This window comes from Tyto alba, unplaced genomic scaffold, assembly GCF_018691265.1.
Source record: "Tyto alba isolate M040663 unplaced genomic scaffold, T.alba_DEE_v4.0 Super-Scaffold_2, whole genome shotgun sequence".
NCBI lineage: Eukaryota > Metazoa > Chordata > Aves > Strigiformes > Tytonidae > Tyto > Tyto alba.
This window is the reverse complement of record NW_024881282.1, coordinates 90,648,950-90,663,757: the sequence shown is the minus strand read 5'-3', so window position 1 is coordinate 90,663,757 and position 14,808 is coordinate 90,648,950. Positions and strand designations below refer to the sequence as shown.

General features: G+C 60.0%; 1 protein-coding gene across 1 annotated transcript in view; it reads left to right on the top strand.

Annotated features, from left to right (window-relative positions):
- The window catches only part of SHANK3 (SH3 and multiple ankyrin repeat domains 3), a 392,105-nt gene that overhangs the window by 356,041 nt on the left and 21,256 nt on the right, over positions 1 to 14,808 (top strand). Inside the window, exon 24 of the mRNA XM_042793413.1 lies at positions 4,546 to 6,871. Within this exon, the coding sequence (XP_042649347.1) occupies positions 4,546 to 6,871 (2,326 nt within the window). The remainder of the gene's footprint in view (positions 1 to 4,545; positions 6,872 to 14,808) is intronic.

Sequence of the window (14,808 nt, the reverse complement as noted above, 5' to 3'; positions counted from 1 at the left end):
CTGGAGCGGGCACAGCGGGAGGTCACAGGCAGCACACGAAGGGTCCTGCCTTTTGCGGCAGAGAGATGCTCCCTGTTCTCAGGGACCAGCCCCACCTCCACCGTCCCTGCGGAGAGCGTGGAGCCGTTCGGCGGGCGCGCACGTTGGTGGGGAGCTGCTCTGCTCTTTCTTGGGCACCTCTGAGTTGTGCGGAAGGGCTCCAGACGTTGCAGGAGTCGGTCAGGCTCCTTCTCCTGCAGGCTGCCCATCCCCTGGGCCAAGGTCTGCCCATTGCCTGACGCTGCGTTTAGCAACAGGCAGGTGTTAAGATAAAAGTGAAAAATGAGCATATTTACGAGTAATTAACTGTTATCATTTCAGTCAGTAAGAGTGGAGTGGATAAGAGAGAGCCGTGCTTTCAGGCACCAGTGTTTCAGATAAACTCAGATAGATTCTCTCTCCACTTCAAGTTAAAACCGGCCAAGGTGGTTTCACCAGTCTTGTAGCTGGTCCCTCACCTTTTAGGACGACCCTTGTCCTCGGCCCTGCCCTCACCAGGGGGATTTCTGCCCGGCTGTGTGCTCATTACCTCCGCAGGGGTCTGTGCAGGGTCCCGCCTGCTCTGCCAGGGCTGAACGCAGTTCATAAATTCAGTGCTTAATCAAGACATCAGGTTCCAAGCCTGCTCCCAGGGGATTACTGGTTGCCTTTGTTCAACTCCGACAACTCCCTGAGCAGAACTATCCTGCGTAGACAGTAAATAACACTCAGCAATGATTAGTCTCGCGCTTAACTATAAACAGGTGCTTCTCCAGGTAAAGAGAGAGGTTTAATTTTGCCCATGTGTTCATACTTAAACGTCAGTGAGGAGCTTCTTTCTAACACGAAGACTATTTTACAAAATTCGCTCTCACAGTAGGAATGGGTAGTGAAAGATTTGAGTAAGGGAACATAATGACACGGGAACACAATTCAAAGAAAGGGCTTTACAGACCAGATGGGCATCAAATTAAACCGATCGGTGGAGTTTCAAAAGAAAAAAGGAGGTAATTCTGCCCACGGTGCTGGCAAGCCGCAGAGCTCCCCGCTGCAGGATGTTGGGAGCGCGAGGGGTTTGCATGAGTTCAAGGGGCACTGCCAGGCGCCTGGCATTAGAGCGCCGGCCAGGGGTGAGACACGGAGGCGGCCTGGCTCGGCCAGCTCCCGATGATCAGCGCGTTGCTGGAGGCTGACGGCGGCTCCGAGGGGCGAAGCAGCCCCACGCCTGCTGTGTGACGGGCTGCCAGGCCCCGCACCGGGCGGGGTGTGCCCGGGACCCGCGAGGCTGGGGGAGGGATGGAGCAGTATCGAGGCGCCGAGGGTGCAGGGCGTGAGCAGGGTGCACGGGGAGGAGGAGAGGCGATGAGTAACGGGACGGAGTTGTTTGTGCAGGACTCGGATGGCAAGCACGCAGATGCAGGGGAGCTGTGTCAGAATGGTGAGTTGCAGGTAGTGAAGAAAGAGCCTGCCAAGAATTCGCTTTCCTCCCACCTCTCCCATCAGTGATCTCTCCTGCGTGTTGATTTTCTTGCTGAGCAGCAATGGGAGACGTTGGTTTTCACAGGGAACAGATGTTATTGCCACTGTTCCGAGGAGCGGGGCTGTAGCGACGGTCAGCTCGGGGACCAGCCCTGTAAGGAAGCCACTCTTCCTCTGTTGTAGATCAAAGGACAGTTCAGGTTGGAAGGAGGAGGCCTCTAGTCCAACCTCCATCTCAAAGCAGGGTCAACTGTGACATCAGATCACGTTGCTCAGGGTTTTATCCAGTCCGGTCTTGAAAACCTCCAAGGGTGGGGACTGCACACCCTTCCTGGGCAGCCTGTTCCACTGCTTGACTGTCCTCACCGTAAAATTGCTCCTTTTATCCAGTCAGAACCTCTAATTTCAGTTTTGCCCGTTGCCTCTTGTCCCGCCACCGTGGTCTCTCGTCCTCCCACCACGCACCACTGTGAAAAGCCTGGCTTTATCTTCTCGATAACCTCCCATGGGTACCAGCAGGCTGCAGTTAGGTGTCGTCCCCCCCCGAACCATTCCTCCTGCAGGCTGAGCAAGCCCCGCTCCCTCAGCCTCTCCGGACAGAGGAAGAGCTCCAGCCCTCACCGTCTTGGTGGCTCTCCACTCGGTTGATGCGTTTCTTGTACTGGGAGCCCCAGCCCCGCAGGCAGTACTGCAGGTGTGGTCTCGTGAGTGGGAGTGGGAAGGGTAACCCCTTCGCTCTGCCCGCTGCCTTTGCTCCTGGTCACGCAGCCCGGGATGCCGTTGGCCCTTGCTGCCGAGGCACAGGGCCAGCCCATGGGCGCCCCGGGGCCCGCCAAGCCCCGCGATGCTTCCCGCAGAGACGCTTCCCAGCCAGGCAGCCCCCAGCCTGCCCGCCTGCCGGGGGCTCTTCCTCCCCAGGTGGGGGACTTTGCGTCTGTCCTTGTTGGGGTTCATGGAGTTCCTGCTGGCCCCTTCCTGCCGAGCTCCTGCGGGGATGCCTAGATGGTCATCGAGCTTGGTGGCGCTTCGGATGCCATGTTCCATCACGTTCCCCTCCACATTTAAGAAAAAAAGGGAGGAGAGATGCTTAGAGCAGAGAAAAACAACCAAGTGGGGAATAGAGAGAATAAAATGAATAATTGTAGAAGCAGTGTAAAATAAACCAAGAGCTACCACCCACACCTTGAATACTTCTAGGTCATCTAACTGTCCCCTTCACCCTTCTTTCATTTGAAATACTTTGCTCTGAGCACTTTAAAAGATCTTCGCAGCAGGGGCTGTGAGCTCACCGGTAGGACAGGGGCTACAACTTGGTCGGCAGCCGGTGACTTTTGGTAGTCAGTGTCTCCTCTGGCCTGGCAGCCGCTTGGCCAGTCTGCTCTTTGCAGATCAGGAAATTCGAGAAAGATGAGGGACCAGCTTTCTAATTTTATTTCCTGCAGTAGCTCTGTACTCAGCACAGCAGTACCCATCGACAGGACGCTCAGCGCAGCCCCAAGACAAGCTCTGATGACCCCAGACCGTGTTCTCTAACAGCCTGGGCATGGTAACAGAGCTCAGTGCTGCATGAATTTCCTTGTTTCAACTCTTGGCCCTTCCCAGGTGAGAAGTAGAAATAAGCATAAAGGCATGGCTGGTTTGGGGGATCTTCACGCTGTTAAGAACATGACAGTGTCTATACTGAATCAAACCACGGCTCCATCTAGTGCGGGATCGTGTCTTAAGCATTGCTCTTCAGCAGATGCCCAGGGAGGAGTGAAAACAGGGCGAGCATATGATATTTCTCCTGAATACTCACCCAGGAAGCCACTGTCTTCAGTTCAGAGGTTTCTGTGCACAAAATAGCCCACAAAAAGTGCATCCGCCTTGGCTTTGTCCAGTCTCTCTTTGAACTTGTTTTGCGCATCCAGTTCATTATGCTACCTCGGTCTGAAAAACCTCCAAACTATGTTCAGCAAAAATAGCCTGGCTTTGAACACAGTGAGAGTCTGAACAATGGGATGAGATGTCAAGTTCAGTGCTCGCTGGCCAAAATACTCCCTTTTTCCCCCAGCAGACTCTGCATCTGCAGGCATTTGGTGAAATTGCTAATGTAATGCCAGGCACAGTTGCCAAAGCACTTTGAATGCTGCTGGACATTACAGAAAAAGCAGGTGGCCACCGTGCTGCTGCGCCAAGCCGTGGCTTTCTGCCATCTTGAGCATTGTCTCAAGAGCAATTTGAAACCCTGAAAACGGCTGAACTGTGACTGAAAAGAAGGAGGTATGGCGAGCAAGTGCTGAGCATCACAAAGCAGGACTGGCTGAAGAGGGGGCAGGCTGATGCAGGGGGCTGGAGCAAGCCAGGCTGGTTAACTTGCGTCCGTGCAAGTGCTTGCACTGTACTTGCTGTATTAGCGGATTTTTCCTCCTCTTACTTTACTTTGCAAGGTTCTGGTGCTCTTTCACTGAGTATTGCAAGCACCTTGAAAAAGCTGTCGCTGTGCGTCCAGGGAGTAAGTTAATGGTACGAGTGCCCTCCTTGGGTCCTTCCAGTTCTTGAAAGGCGTAAGTTAGGTTTCTGCTAGACCCTGCTTCTGAATTCAGTCTAGCGCGTGGAAGCACACGTAACCCCTGGGGGAGGTTAGACGGCACTGTCTGCCGTGAGCGGCACAACCTGGCGGCACTCGGCTGCCTCGCACCTTGGCAGTTGGGCGTCGGGAGCCTCGATCGAGCGACTGTTGGGTTCCGTCACTGCCGGGGTGGTCTGGGGAGTGTTCAGCCTGCTTGGGCAGCGTCGGGCACAGCCGTCTGGTGGATTGAACACAACGTAAGTCGTTGTGAGAGGCTGCGGCCGCCCTTCTGCGCCAGGCCAGCGTGAGCAGAGGGCCGGACTGCAGGCGCGCGCACCGGGCAAGTGAAGGGTGGAGCGGAAGGCCAACTCAGCAAGCAAGAAGCAGGCCGGGTGGGGGGAGGAAAGGGGTGTCATATCTCCGATTTGCGGCGACTGTCGTGTGCTGGACTCTCTCGAGACGTCCCCTCTGACTTCGCTGTTCTTCTTGTTTTCCAGGTGAAGACGAGAAACTTGCTGCTTCTTTGCTAGATGGGAAGTTTCCCCGGAGCACGTCAATGCAAGACACCGTTAGGGAAGGACACGGGATTCCACCACCACCTCAGACAGCCCCACCCCCACCTCCTTCTCCATATTACTTCGACACAGGCCCCCCTCCATCCTTCTCACCACCTCCACCCCCAGGAAGAGCTTATGATACCATAAGGTCAAGCTTTAAGCCAAGCCTGGAGGCCAAACTCCATGGGCTCCCGCAGGTCATTAGCGCGGCTGAGATGTATGATCAGGCGAGGACTTCCATTCCTTACCCTGAAAGGCAGAAGAGGGCCCGATCCATGATAATCCTACAGGATTCCTCTCATCTTCCCGTGGAGCCGACAGAGATCCCCCGGCCTGGGCCATCGGCAACCCCTCCGGAGAAGCTGAAGAGGAAGGGGAGAGTGATTGACAACCCTTACGCCAACATGGGTCAGTTCAACGTCAGCCTGTTTGCTCCCACCAAGCCGCAGAGGAAGAAGAGCCCTCTTGTTAAGCAGTTACAAGTGGAGGATGCACAGGAGAGAGCGGCGCTGGCCATCACCGGAGGCTTTACACGGGAGCCCTCTCCCACCCGCAGGAGCCACCGCCTGAGTGGAGTGGAGTATCAGCACCACGCCGGCATTGCTCAGGTTGAGGCCACAAGCATCCCCTTTGCCACTGCCATCGCCGGAGTCATGAAGGACAGAGACCGTCGTCTGGATGAGAGGCGGAAATCCACTGTCTTCCTCTCGGTCGGGGCCATTGAAGGAAGCCCCCCCAGCAGCGACATGCCATCCTTGCAGCAGTCCAGGTCTATTGATGAGCGGTTGTTAGGAAGCCGAGATGTACTACTGCCTTCCCCTGTCTCAGCTTTAAAGCCATTGATTAGCAGCTCATCCTCAACGTTCATCCACCCCCTGACAGGAAAGCCCTTGGATCCGAACTCACCACTGGCGCTTGCGCTGGCCGCAAGGGAACGGGCCCTCTCAACTCAAGTCCCATCCCGGTCGCCCACCCCGATCCACAGCCCAGACTCAGACAGAGCAGCACCCCTGTTTGTGGACATCCAAACCAAAGAACCAGAGAGGGGGGAGTTGGAGAGCTTGGTGTCCCCTGCGTACTCACCCGGAGGCAAAGGGGCCGTCGGAACAGACTCTGGGACTTTGGCCCCTACGAAGAGCCAGTGGGGGACTCCGTCCACACTGAGAAAAGAAACTGAGGCAAGAGCAGAAACACCCGGGAAGGAGGAGAAAAAACAAGAAGACAAGAAGTCCATGATTATCAGCATAGTGGATACGTCACAGCAGAAGACCGCTGGGCTCATCATGGTTCATGCCACAAGTAATGGCCAAGACGAGATAGGACTTGAGATAAAAGAGGAGAAGCCAGCTGTCCCTGAAGCATGCACAGAGCCAGCAGAGTCCCCCAAAGCAGAGACCCAGCCCAGTCCCGTGGGAAAGCCTCCGGTCAGTCCAGCCTCTGAGAAGACGCTGGGACAGGGGAGTTCGGAGGAAGAAGTGGAGCCCTACACGGTCACCCTCCCACCAGCTCAGTTGTCTTCAAGTGACGAAGAGACCAGGGAGGAGCTGGCCAAGATAGGGCTGGTGCCTCCACCAGATGAGTTTGCAAACGGGGTACTGGTCACCACCCCTGGCACACCGGTCAGCCACCTGGCTACGCCTAGCACGCCATCCATACCAGCGGCAGCAGTAGCACCTTCTACCACTGGCGGAACACCCTCAGGGAAGCCCTCTGATGCCCCCGTAGCCCCAGAGTCTGCTGCAGACTCGGGAGTGGAAGAGGTGGACACCAGAAGTTCAAGTGACCATCACCTGGAGACCACAAGCACCATCTCGACGGTCTCCAGCATGTCTACGTTGTCCTCAGAGAGCGGGGAGCCTACTGACACATACACTTCCTTTGCGGATGGACAAACTTTTATACTCGAGAAGCCACCAGTGCCTCCAAAGCCAAAACTCAAGTCCCAGCTCAGCAAGGGGCCAGTTACTTTCAGGGACCCACTTTTGAAGCAGTCTTCGGACAGCGAGCTCATCTCCCAGCAACATGCGGCCACTCTGGCATCAGCCAGCATTGGCCGGCCACGCTACCTCTTTCAGAGAAGGTCCAAGCTATGGGGGGACCCCATGGAGAGCAGGCCGATCCATGGGGCTGATGATGACAAGCCAACTGTGATCAGTGAGCTAAGTTCCCGACTACAGCAGCTGAATAAGGATACACGATCACTGGGGGAGGAACCAGCCGGGTCCACCTTAGACCCCGGGAAGAAGTCACCTGTGGTCGCGGCACGGTAAGACGCTGGGCGCGGGCCGGGGGCACCCCGGGGACGGCGGGGGGTGCATAAGCAGAGCGTAACTTTGCCGAGAAATCCTGGGTGTGCTTTGAGGGGCGTTTCAGAGGTGTCGGGTCTTCTCAGCTGCCCGGGGAGAGACAAGGCTGAGACATGCTTTCCAGGAGTTGGTGTGATTTGTTCATGGCCCCTCTCCACGCACCGCACACGTAGCGAGCTCGCACTGTTGCTTTTTCCCTTTAAATTGCCTTCCTGTTGTTTGATGTTCCTGCTCTGTCTCGATGCTATTGTTAAGCCGCTGTATTTAGTTGTGGGCTTCACTTCTAAATGTTTGCTCCTGAACGATTAATAACAATGTGTGTTTCTCTAGTGCTTTTCATTTCAAAGGATCTCCAAATGTTGTCAGACTGTGTGTTAGAGCTCTGGTCAGGCCCTGCTGAGCGGGAGCCGTCACGAGGGTGCTCTGTGACGGCCCGCAGAGAGGACACGGCAGCACCACCCCGGCCTTTGCTCGCTGGGGCAGAGCCAGGCGCCGTTTCTGGAACGAGCCAGCTCTGGCGACCGGCGGGGCGGTGTTTTGGCAGGGCACGGCTCGGGGGGGTCACGCGTGGCTGTGGCAGGGGGTGCAGCCGGGCATCCCTCCCGTGGGTGCTCGCCGCGGGCCGGTGGGGTGGCTGCGGGCTCAGAGGGATCGACGCAGCGCCTGAGCGTGGCAGAGCCTCTCAGCCCTCGTCCGCCTCCCGCACAGAGCTGCGCGGAGCCCGGCCAGCCCGGCAGATCCGGAGGGTCGGGGCGGAGGGGCCGCGGGACACGCAGGAGCCTCTTTCTCTCCCAAGGCCCTGCTGGGGTTCCCGCGTCCCTCGCGGCTCTCGGGAGGCGGCGGTTCCCCGTCCCACGCTGGAGCTGTGACCGCCACGCTCCCCCAGCAGCACGGACCGCTCTGGCCCTGGCGCTGCCCCCTGCCGCTCTCCTGCCCGGCGTGTCCTCTGTGCCGGGACACCCCCCGACCTGCCGGCACCCGGCGTTTGTCCTCACCTGCTGCCCCGCGGCAGCAGCGGCCCCTTTGCCCCACGCTTTCACCGCAGCACCCCCGCCTAACTGCAACACTAAACCAAACCAAAAAACCCTGAATTAGAGCCCAAGATTTGAGAGCGAACCATTACGAGGCTTTGCAGTTTGAAGTTACAGCAGGAAGCGACCCAAAATCTCCAGTCTCGCGCTGCCCTTTCGGGATGCAGCCACACCACCCCTCCCACAGTCGCAGAGCCACAGCAAGCAGGTCCCACCGGCGTCACCGGTGGGTGGTCGCTGGGGGCCAGCGAGGTGACGGTTCGGCAGGGAGCTCGGAGCTAAGGGGAGCCCTTCTTTTGGAAAGGTGTTTCTAACCAGGTCGCGGTGGTGATGGGCTCCAAGTCCACGGGGTGCTAGCACAGCTGGTGACGTTTCAAGCTGTAGCGTCGGGGACAAAGTGTCCCACCCTGCCACAGCCCCAGGGCCGTGGCCACTTCCCTCCTTCAGCTGGCTGACGACTCCCTGCCCGTGCCTGTGTTGGCCGTGCCAGCCGGGCCGCACTGGTCATCCACCTCTCGGTAGGTACCAAACTCGGAGCTACAGCCGCAGCATGGAACGCAGATCTCTGGATCTTGCCCTGCTACCTTCCCCCATCTCTCCGGATTCTGCCCCAAACGCACGCCGCAGCCCTTCCCCGGAGACTGGCCGTCCCTCCTCCCGGCACTGCTCGGTTGGGAGCCACGGGGTCCTGTGCTGAATGCACTTGGTTTCACTGCGTTTGGGGACCCTTCCGAAAGCGGGCACGCCGCGCCTCAGATTCCTAAAAAGCGCTGCCTGGGCGTCACTTCAGTGGCACTAGAGAGCTTGGACGTTACCGGCTTTTAAAGGCGACCAGGCATGGCACCTCAGACTGCCCGTGCCAGGCCCTGGCCCTTCGCTGAGCCCTGCCCTGGGGCCCGGGGTGGGCGGAGGGGCTCTGGCTCGGCTGCCTTCCCCCCCTTCGGCCTCCCGGAGCACCCATGACTGCCCGTGGTGGTGGAGCTCAGCCCCGACCTCTGCTCTCCCCGTGCCCGGCCGGATCACCCTGCACGGCTGATGTGCTCTGCCTCACGCAGCCTCCCGGCAGAGACAGAGACGGGCAAGCACCCCAGTGTCTAGGGAACAGCCCTTGTCCCTCCTCTGCCTCTCTTTAACCCTTCCTGTCCTTCTCGCCTCCAGGACTACCACTGCTGCCCCTTGATCCCTCTCCTCCCGCCTCTCCCCGGAGCAGCAGACCCAGCCTAAGCTCCCGCCCCGTGCCGTGGCACTGCTGCGTGTCACCTTCCGCAGAGACCCTGTCCTCCCGCAGGCCGTCCTCCTCTCCGTGCCCACCCTGCCACCGAGCGTTTGGCCCTTCCAACTGTCCTGCAGAGTTAAATGTTCTCATTCCTTTTTCTGAAAGCCATGGCCTTTCATCTCTGAAATTTTTCTGCTCCCGGTTGATGTCAAAGACTGGAAATGTTTCCCGGGAAGTCAGCTGTAAATAGAATATTTAATGATGTCAGCCACTCTCCGCTGTGAAACAGTCCTCTCTTTTATGAAATTGCTGTAAATTCAGAAAATAACGTAAAGAGCAGTTAGATAAGCTTAGACGGCCCGTTTCAGGACACGTTTCTCAGTCCCTGGGCCTGTTCTGGGAGCAGCAGCGTTACCTCGGCCTCCCCCAGCAGCCGCCCCCGAGCACGGCCGTGCTGCTGGGGAGGCGAGCTGGGACCCGGCGGGCGGGCGGCCCTCGCGCACCCGCCCAGGGGCTGAAGGGGGCTGCACCCCCTTGGCCAGGCTTCGTGAAAGCCCGGGCGATGCTGCGCCCGGAGCCTGCTGGAGCCCCCTCCACGGGGCGCTTGGAGCGCTGAAGGGCAGTGGCCTGACTGGTGCTGCGGCTTTTCCTGCCCCCCTTGCCTTCGGCTCTGCTCCAGAAAGGGTCGTGGGCCGAGCCGCAGCTCTTCCCTCGAGCCAGGGGTGTGCTGGAGTCCCCCGGGGCGCGGGGACGAGGGGGTGCCCTCGCAGGAGCTGCCGGGGCCCCTCCTGGGGCTGCAGGAGCTGGGGAAGCAGGCGGAGCCGCTTGCCCGCGGCGGCGGGTGTCGTCGCTGGCGTTTCCTCCAAGGCCCATTGAATTCTGAATTTACAGTAGTTCCATCTAAGAGCAGGTGATGTCTCTTTGCATGCGGTGGCTGTAGCGCAGGCCCTGGCGCGTTTCTCTTGCAGAGGTCTGTGAGGGCCCTGCCCGGGGACCCCCAGCAACAGAAGACAAACCGCTTTCTCCATAACTCCAGCTCTGGCCGTATCTCCTTCCGAGACGGTCTTCCACGGGAGGACGTTTGACAAGAGGGACTGAGAAAGAGGCCAAGAAATACTGAGCGTGAGAACGCGAGGTCAGAGTTAAGGCGATCGGTAGAGACGGTGTCTGCTCCACCCTCCCCGCTCCTGGGCCCGTGCTGGGCTCTGCCCGTGCGCGGCGCGCTGGCGGAGGGCGGCTCCGCTCCCGCGGCAGCAGGGTGCCCGCCTGCCGAGATGCGGCCCTCGCCGGGACGCCGTGGCTCGGCGGTGGCAGCGACAGCAGAGCGGAGCGACAGCTCCCACTCGTACGGTCCCACGGGAATAAGCGATGGCCCTCGAGTGGGGGACACGCCGATCTGCTCGGCGGGCAGCTACCCTGGCCGTTGCGCTGCCGTAGCGTGCCCCCGAAGGCGGACGCCGGGCCGGCAGCAGCTGCCTTCACGGTTAAGGGGAGCAGGCCCGTGAAGAGCCGGTGTCCCCACGCGCCGTAGCCTTTGCCCAGCTGAGCTGCGGGGGAGCGGCCGCGCGTCTTGGCGTCGCTCCGACTGGAACTTCCCGGCCTCCCCCGGACAGAGCTCGTGCCGCAGCAGACGCCGAGCGGCCGCTCCCCCGCGCAGGAGCAGAGCGAGGACCCCGCAGCTCCGAGCTGCTGCCGAACGCTGAAATGGATTCATTGTGTGACATCCATTGCCGCAATAAAGCTGACGCTAACTAATGAGAGGTGTACGTTTCTGATTAGCGACCCAGCGAGTCACAGCTAGCGACGCCGGAGAGCTGCGGTGGTACCAGGGGCTGAACTCCCGCGCCTCAGGGTCACTCACGCCTTAAACGTGCAGCGTTAAACCCTGTGTCGAGCTGGCGTTCCTGTTCGGTGTCCCCCCGCCCTGCGACTGGCCGCGGCCACCCGGCCTCATCAGGCTCGTGTCATTCCTGGCTGCGCACCCCCCGCTCAGCACCGGCTCTCCGGGCTCCGGGCTGTGCGGTGCCGGCCCTCGGGGCGGGACGGCACGCTGCCCCCGGCCAGAAGCAGCTGAAAGTGTCCACACGGTTCCAGTTCGGGGCTCCGGCAGCCACGAGCCCGGGGTAGAGGGTGCTTTGCAAAGGGTCCTTGTTTGTTTGTTTGTTTGCTTGTTTGTTTACCTTTAAGCAACAGCCGAATGTGCCAAATGTATCGTGTGAAGCAGAATTTTAGATGCAAAACTGAGTTTTTCAGGTGCTGTTCTGGAAACCCACAACTGCTTTGTATTTCTACAGATCTGAAAGAGAGAGAGAAGAAAAATAAGCCCTTTAGGCATTTAGCTCCTAGGGTAAAGCTACCTCTTTCTATATAAACTCATCAATTAATTCTGTTTCAGTTAAATGGTGTAACATTTCTGGTGCAAGCTTTCAGCCGCTGCAGATACAACCCCCTGTTTCCTTGTAGGCTTTTTGTCTCTTCACGGTGTCTAAACTCACGCCCAAAGCAGAGCTGAGCTTTCTTTCCACAGTCAGGGGAATTGTCCGTGGAGGGCTGATGAAAAGCTGGGGATTGGCATTGATGAGGCCAGCTGAGATCTGCGCTTCTCGGCGCCTTCCCGAGAGGGAGCTGGGGCCACGCGGGGGGTTACTGGTACTGCAGGGGGGTTTGGAGGGGAGGTGGCCAGCGCCCCAACGCCCGCCAGCCCCCCGGCTGCCCCCGGCACCCCACCTTTCCTCGCAGCCGCCGGAGAGCGAGGCAAACCTGCAGCCCCGTGACGGAGGCTTGGCAGGGCTCCATCCTGCTTCCCTGCGGCAGCTGGGCTTAAAGACGCAAACAAATCCACCCTTGGCTCCAGGGCTGCCCTTCCCGCGGGAGCCGGGGTGCGGCAGCGGGGCCGGCGGCACGGCGGCGGGGGGTCCCGGGGGGCTGGCGCCCGGGGCGGTGTGCCGGAGGATGCTCTTCCCTCCTGGTTGCCGTGGCATTTTCCCAGCGCTCACCGCAGGACGTCAGGCTGAGGACGGGGCACAACTCGGCCCCGTCCACCTCCGCGGCTTTTCCACGGAGACAGCCGGCCAGGGAGCGGGGAAAGCGCAGGCTGTTAGAGGGAGGCGGGGGGAGGCTGGGTGTTTGGAAAAGCAGGAGTTTCTAGGGGCTGCTGTGAAAGTGCAGTAGTCGAGGGAGCCCCCAGCGCAGGGAGCCGCTCCCCTCGCTCCGAGGTGCCGCCCCGACCCGACCCCAGCTCAGCGCCGCCTGGCACTGGTGCCCGGGGAGGCTCAGGTTTTGACGTGGCCGCGCATCGCCTACAAGGAGACAGGGGCACCGTGGGTCGCAGGTCTCCGCATGTGTCCATGTCACGGCAAGCACAGCTGGCTTCACCCCATCTGGTCACTAACATCTACTGGTCACAGCTCATCCGCTCATCCCTCCTGTGAGTAGAAGAGCAAACCGTGACTCTGCCTCATGCTTGTCCAGAGCGAGACGGGAAGAGCAGCGCGCGGCTGTCTGGGCCCCGGTGAGAAGAGCTCTGGGTCCCACCAAGACTGTGTCAGTGCCAAAGCGGCCCAAAAGAGGGGAGCGATAAAGCCTGAAGGGTTCACTCGTTGCTGAGGCTGGCTCCAGGAAGGTCCCTCGGTGCAGTTGTTTTATCACCCGAGCGCAGGGGAGGAGTGGTAAGGGCTGTTCCTTTCAGGGCTTTGGCAGGCTGGAAGGGGACGTCACAGAAAAGGGGCTTTTCCTCTCACGCAGAGAAGTATGAAGGCACCCATTCAGATTTCAGCTCTCTTGTCCACACGCAGGAGGCAAAGCAACCGCGTGGCCAGCGGCCTGCGTGCTAGCGTGGTGCAGTTCTGCAGGCAATCTGCCACGATTCCACACCCCTCCAGTGGGAGCTTAGGAGGAGATGGGCTGGGAGCATCCTAGGGGCAACACGAGGAGACTGGAGGTCTCCTACGGATACGAGTCTGAAATTTCCTTTTCCTACAAAGAAGAGATCAGAGGAGGACAAAACAGGCTTGCTGCAATGCGTTTAGTGAAGGCACAAGCAACTCTTAATGGCCGTAATGCTCTGGCCCTGCCTGAAACTCGCTGTTGTAAACGTGTACCGACACCCGGGTTTGCTCCCAGTCCTCCCCGTTCCGCGCTGGAGCACAGGCAGGTGAGAGCCCCTGGCTGAAAGACTCGCAGTCCAGTTACAGCACCATCTGCCAAACTGCCCGAGAAAACCCGTAGCGGGAGGCCGGGACCCTCTTGTATGGAGAAGCAAGAGAGGGAGAGCATTCAAAACGTGGCCAGAAGTCCTCTTGCTCCTCTCCATCTCTCCTGCGGCGTAGCAGGCTGGTGACCGGGGCGCAGGGGGATACCCAGGGGGTAGCCACGGTGCCCCCCGGCCAGCCCGCGTGCCTCCTGCGCGGCGCTGGGCTGGGTCCTCCGGCCGGAACGGCGCAGGCTCCGACTCGCCCTTGCCGGTGGCGACCCGCAGCAGCTGCCCAAGGGGGGCTTGCCAGCTCGGGGCCCCGGTCCGGCCCGGCGGGCCCTGCCGGGAGCGGCACAGCTGCCTGACCCGGGCGGCCCTGCTCGCTGCGCGGCTCCTGGCCATTTCTTCCCGTGCCCAGCCGCTTCTCCGGCAGGAAAGGGGTAAAACGCTGAACGAAAGCGGTGACCTTGTGGCGTTGGTAGCCACCGCGCCAAAACGAGCCGTTGCTGGGAGCCCCTGGCACAGCGAGGGCAGTGGAGATGGGGCAGACGAGAGGTCTCTGCGCAGAGGAGGCGGCCGCCTCGCCTGGCTGGGACGAGGGCCCTCGCTCCCTCCTGGCGGCCGCAGTCGAGGGATCTTTGCGATGCACGAGAAGAAGGTTTAGAAAGCTCAGGAGAGCAGCCCAGCACCCAGGCAGAGGGTGCAAGGTCTCTCTTGCTCCGGCGAGGACGTGCGACACGTCCCGCCGGCTCGCCGGAGAGCAGAGGTTGGATTTTCCCCTGCCAGCCCAGGGCCAGGCCTTTGGCACAGCACAGACCTCAGCAAGGGACTCGGGCGATCTCCCGTGGCAGGGGAGCTGTGATTATCCCCGCTGGGAAACACTAACTCACGTGCAAGGCCCGAATAATATTCCATTGACCTTTACCTGGAGCTGTTCTCACACTCGTGAAAGCAAAACACGTAACGCAGAGCTATTGGGTGAAGTCAGAAAAGATGTTGAACTGTATTTGCCGCTCTTTCTTGTTCTTGCTGTGGGGCATTTTTTTCTCATGCATATGTTGTTTCCTTCCCCTCCCTCTTCTGCCCTTCCCCACTCCCTGTCCTGCCCCTTCCCTGCCTCCTCCCGCCCTCCTCCCTCTCCTCCCAGCTCTCACCAACAGCCCTGTCAAACCCTTCAGGCTTTGGCTGCCGAGTCCGTGCAATTACCAATGTCCCAGATCCTGTAACAAACACACGGACGTCACCTCAGCCAGTGTGGGACGTCCCAGCCTTCACCGGCCCCGTGCCGGCCATTTCCTGGGCCCCCCTCGCTGCCCCCCCGGGGTCGCCCCTTCCCCACAGCCGCCCGGGGCTCCGCCGCCCCCCCCGAGACGGCGAAGCCTTTCTGCCCGGTGCTGCGGGGCCGGCCCCGGTGCCGGGCTGTGCCGTGCCCGCCGGAGCCCCGGGAGGTGGCCGCGC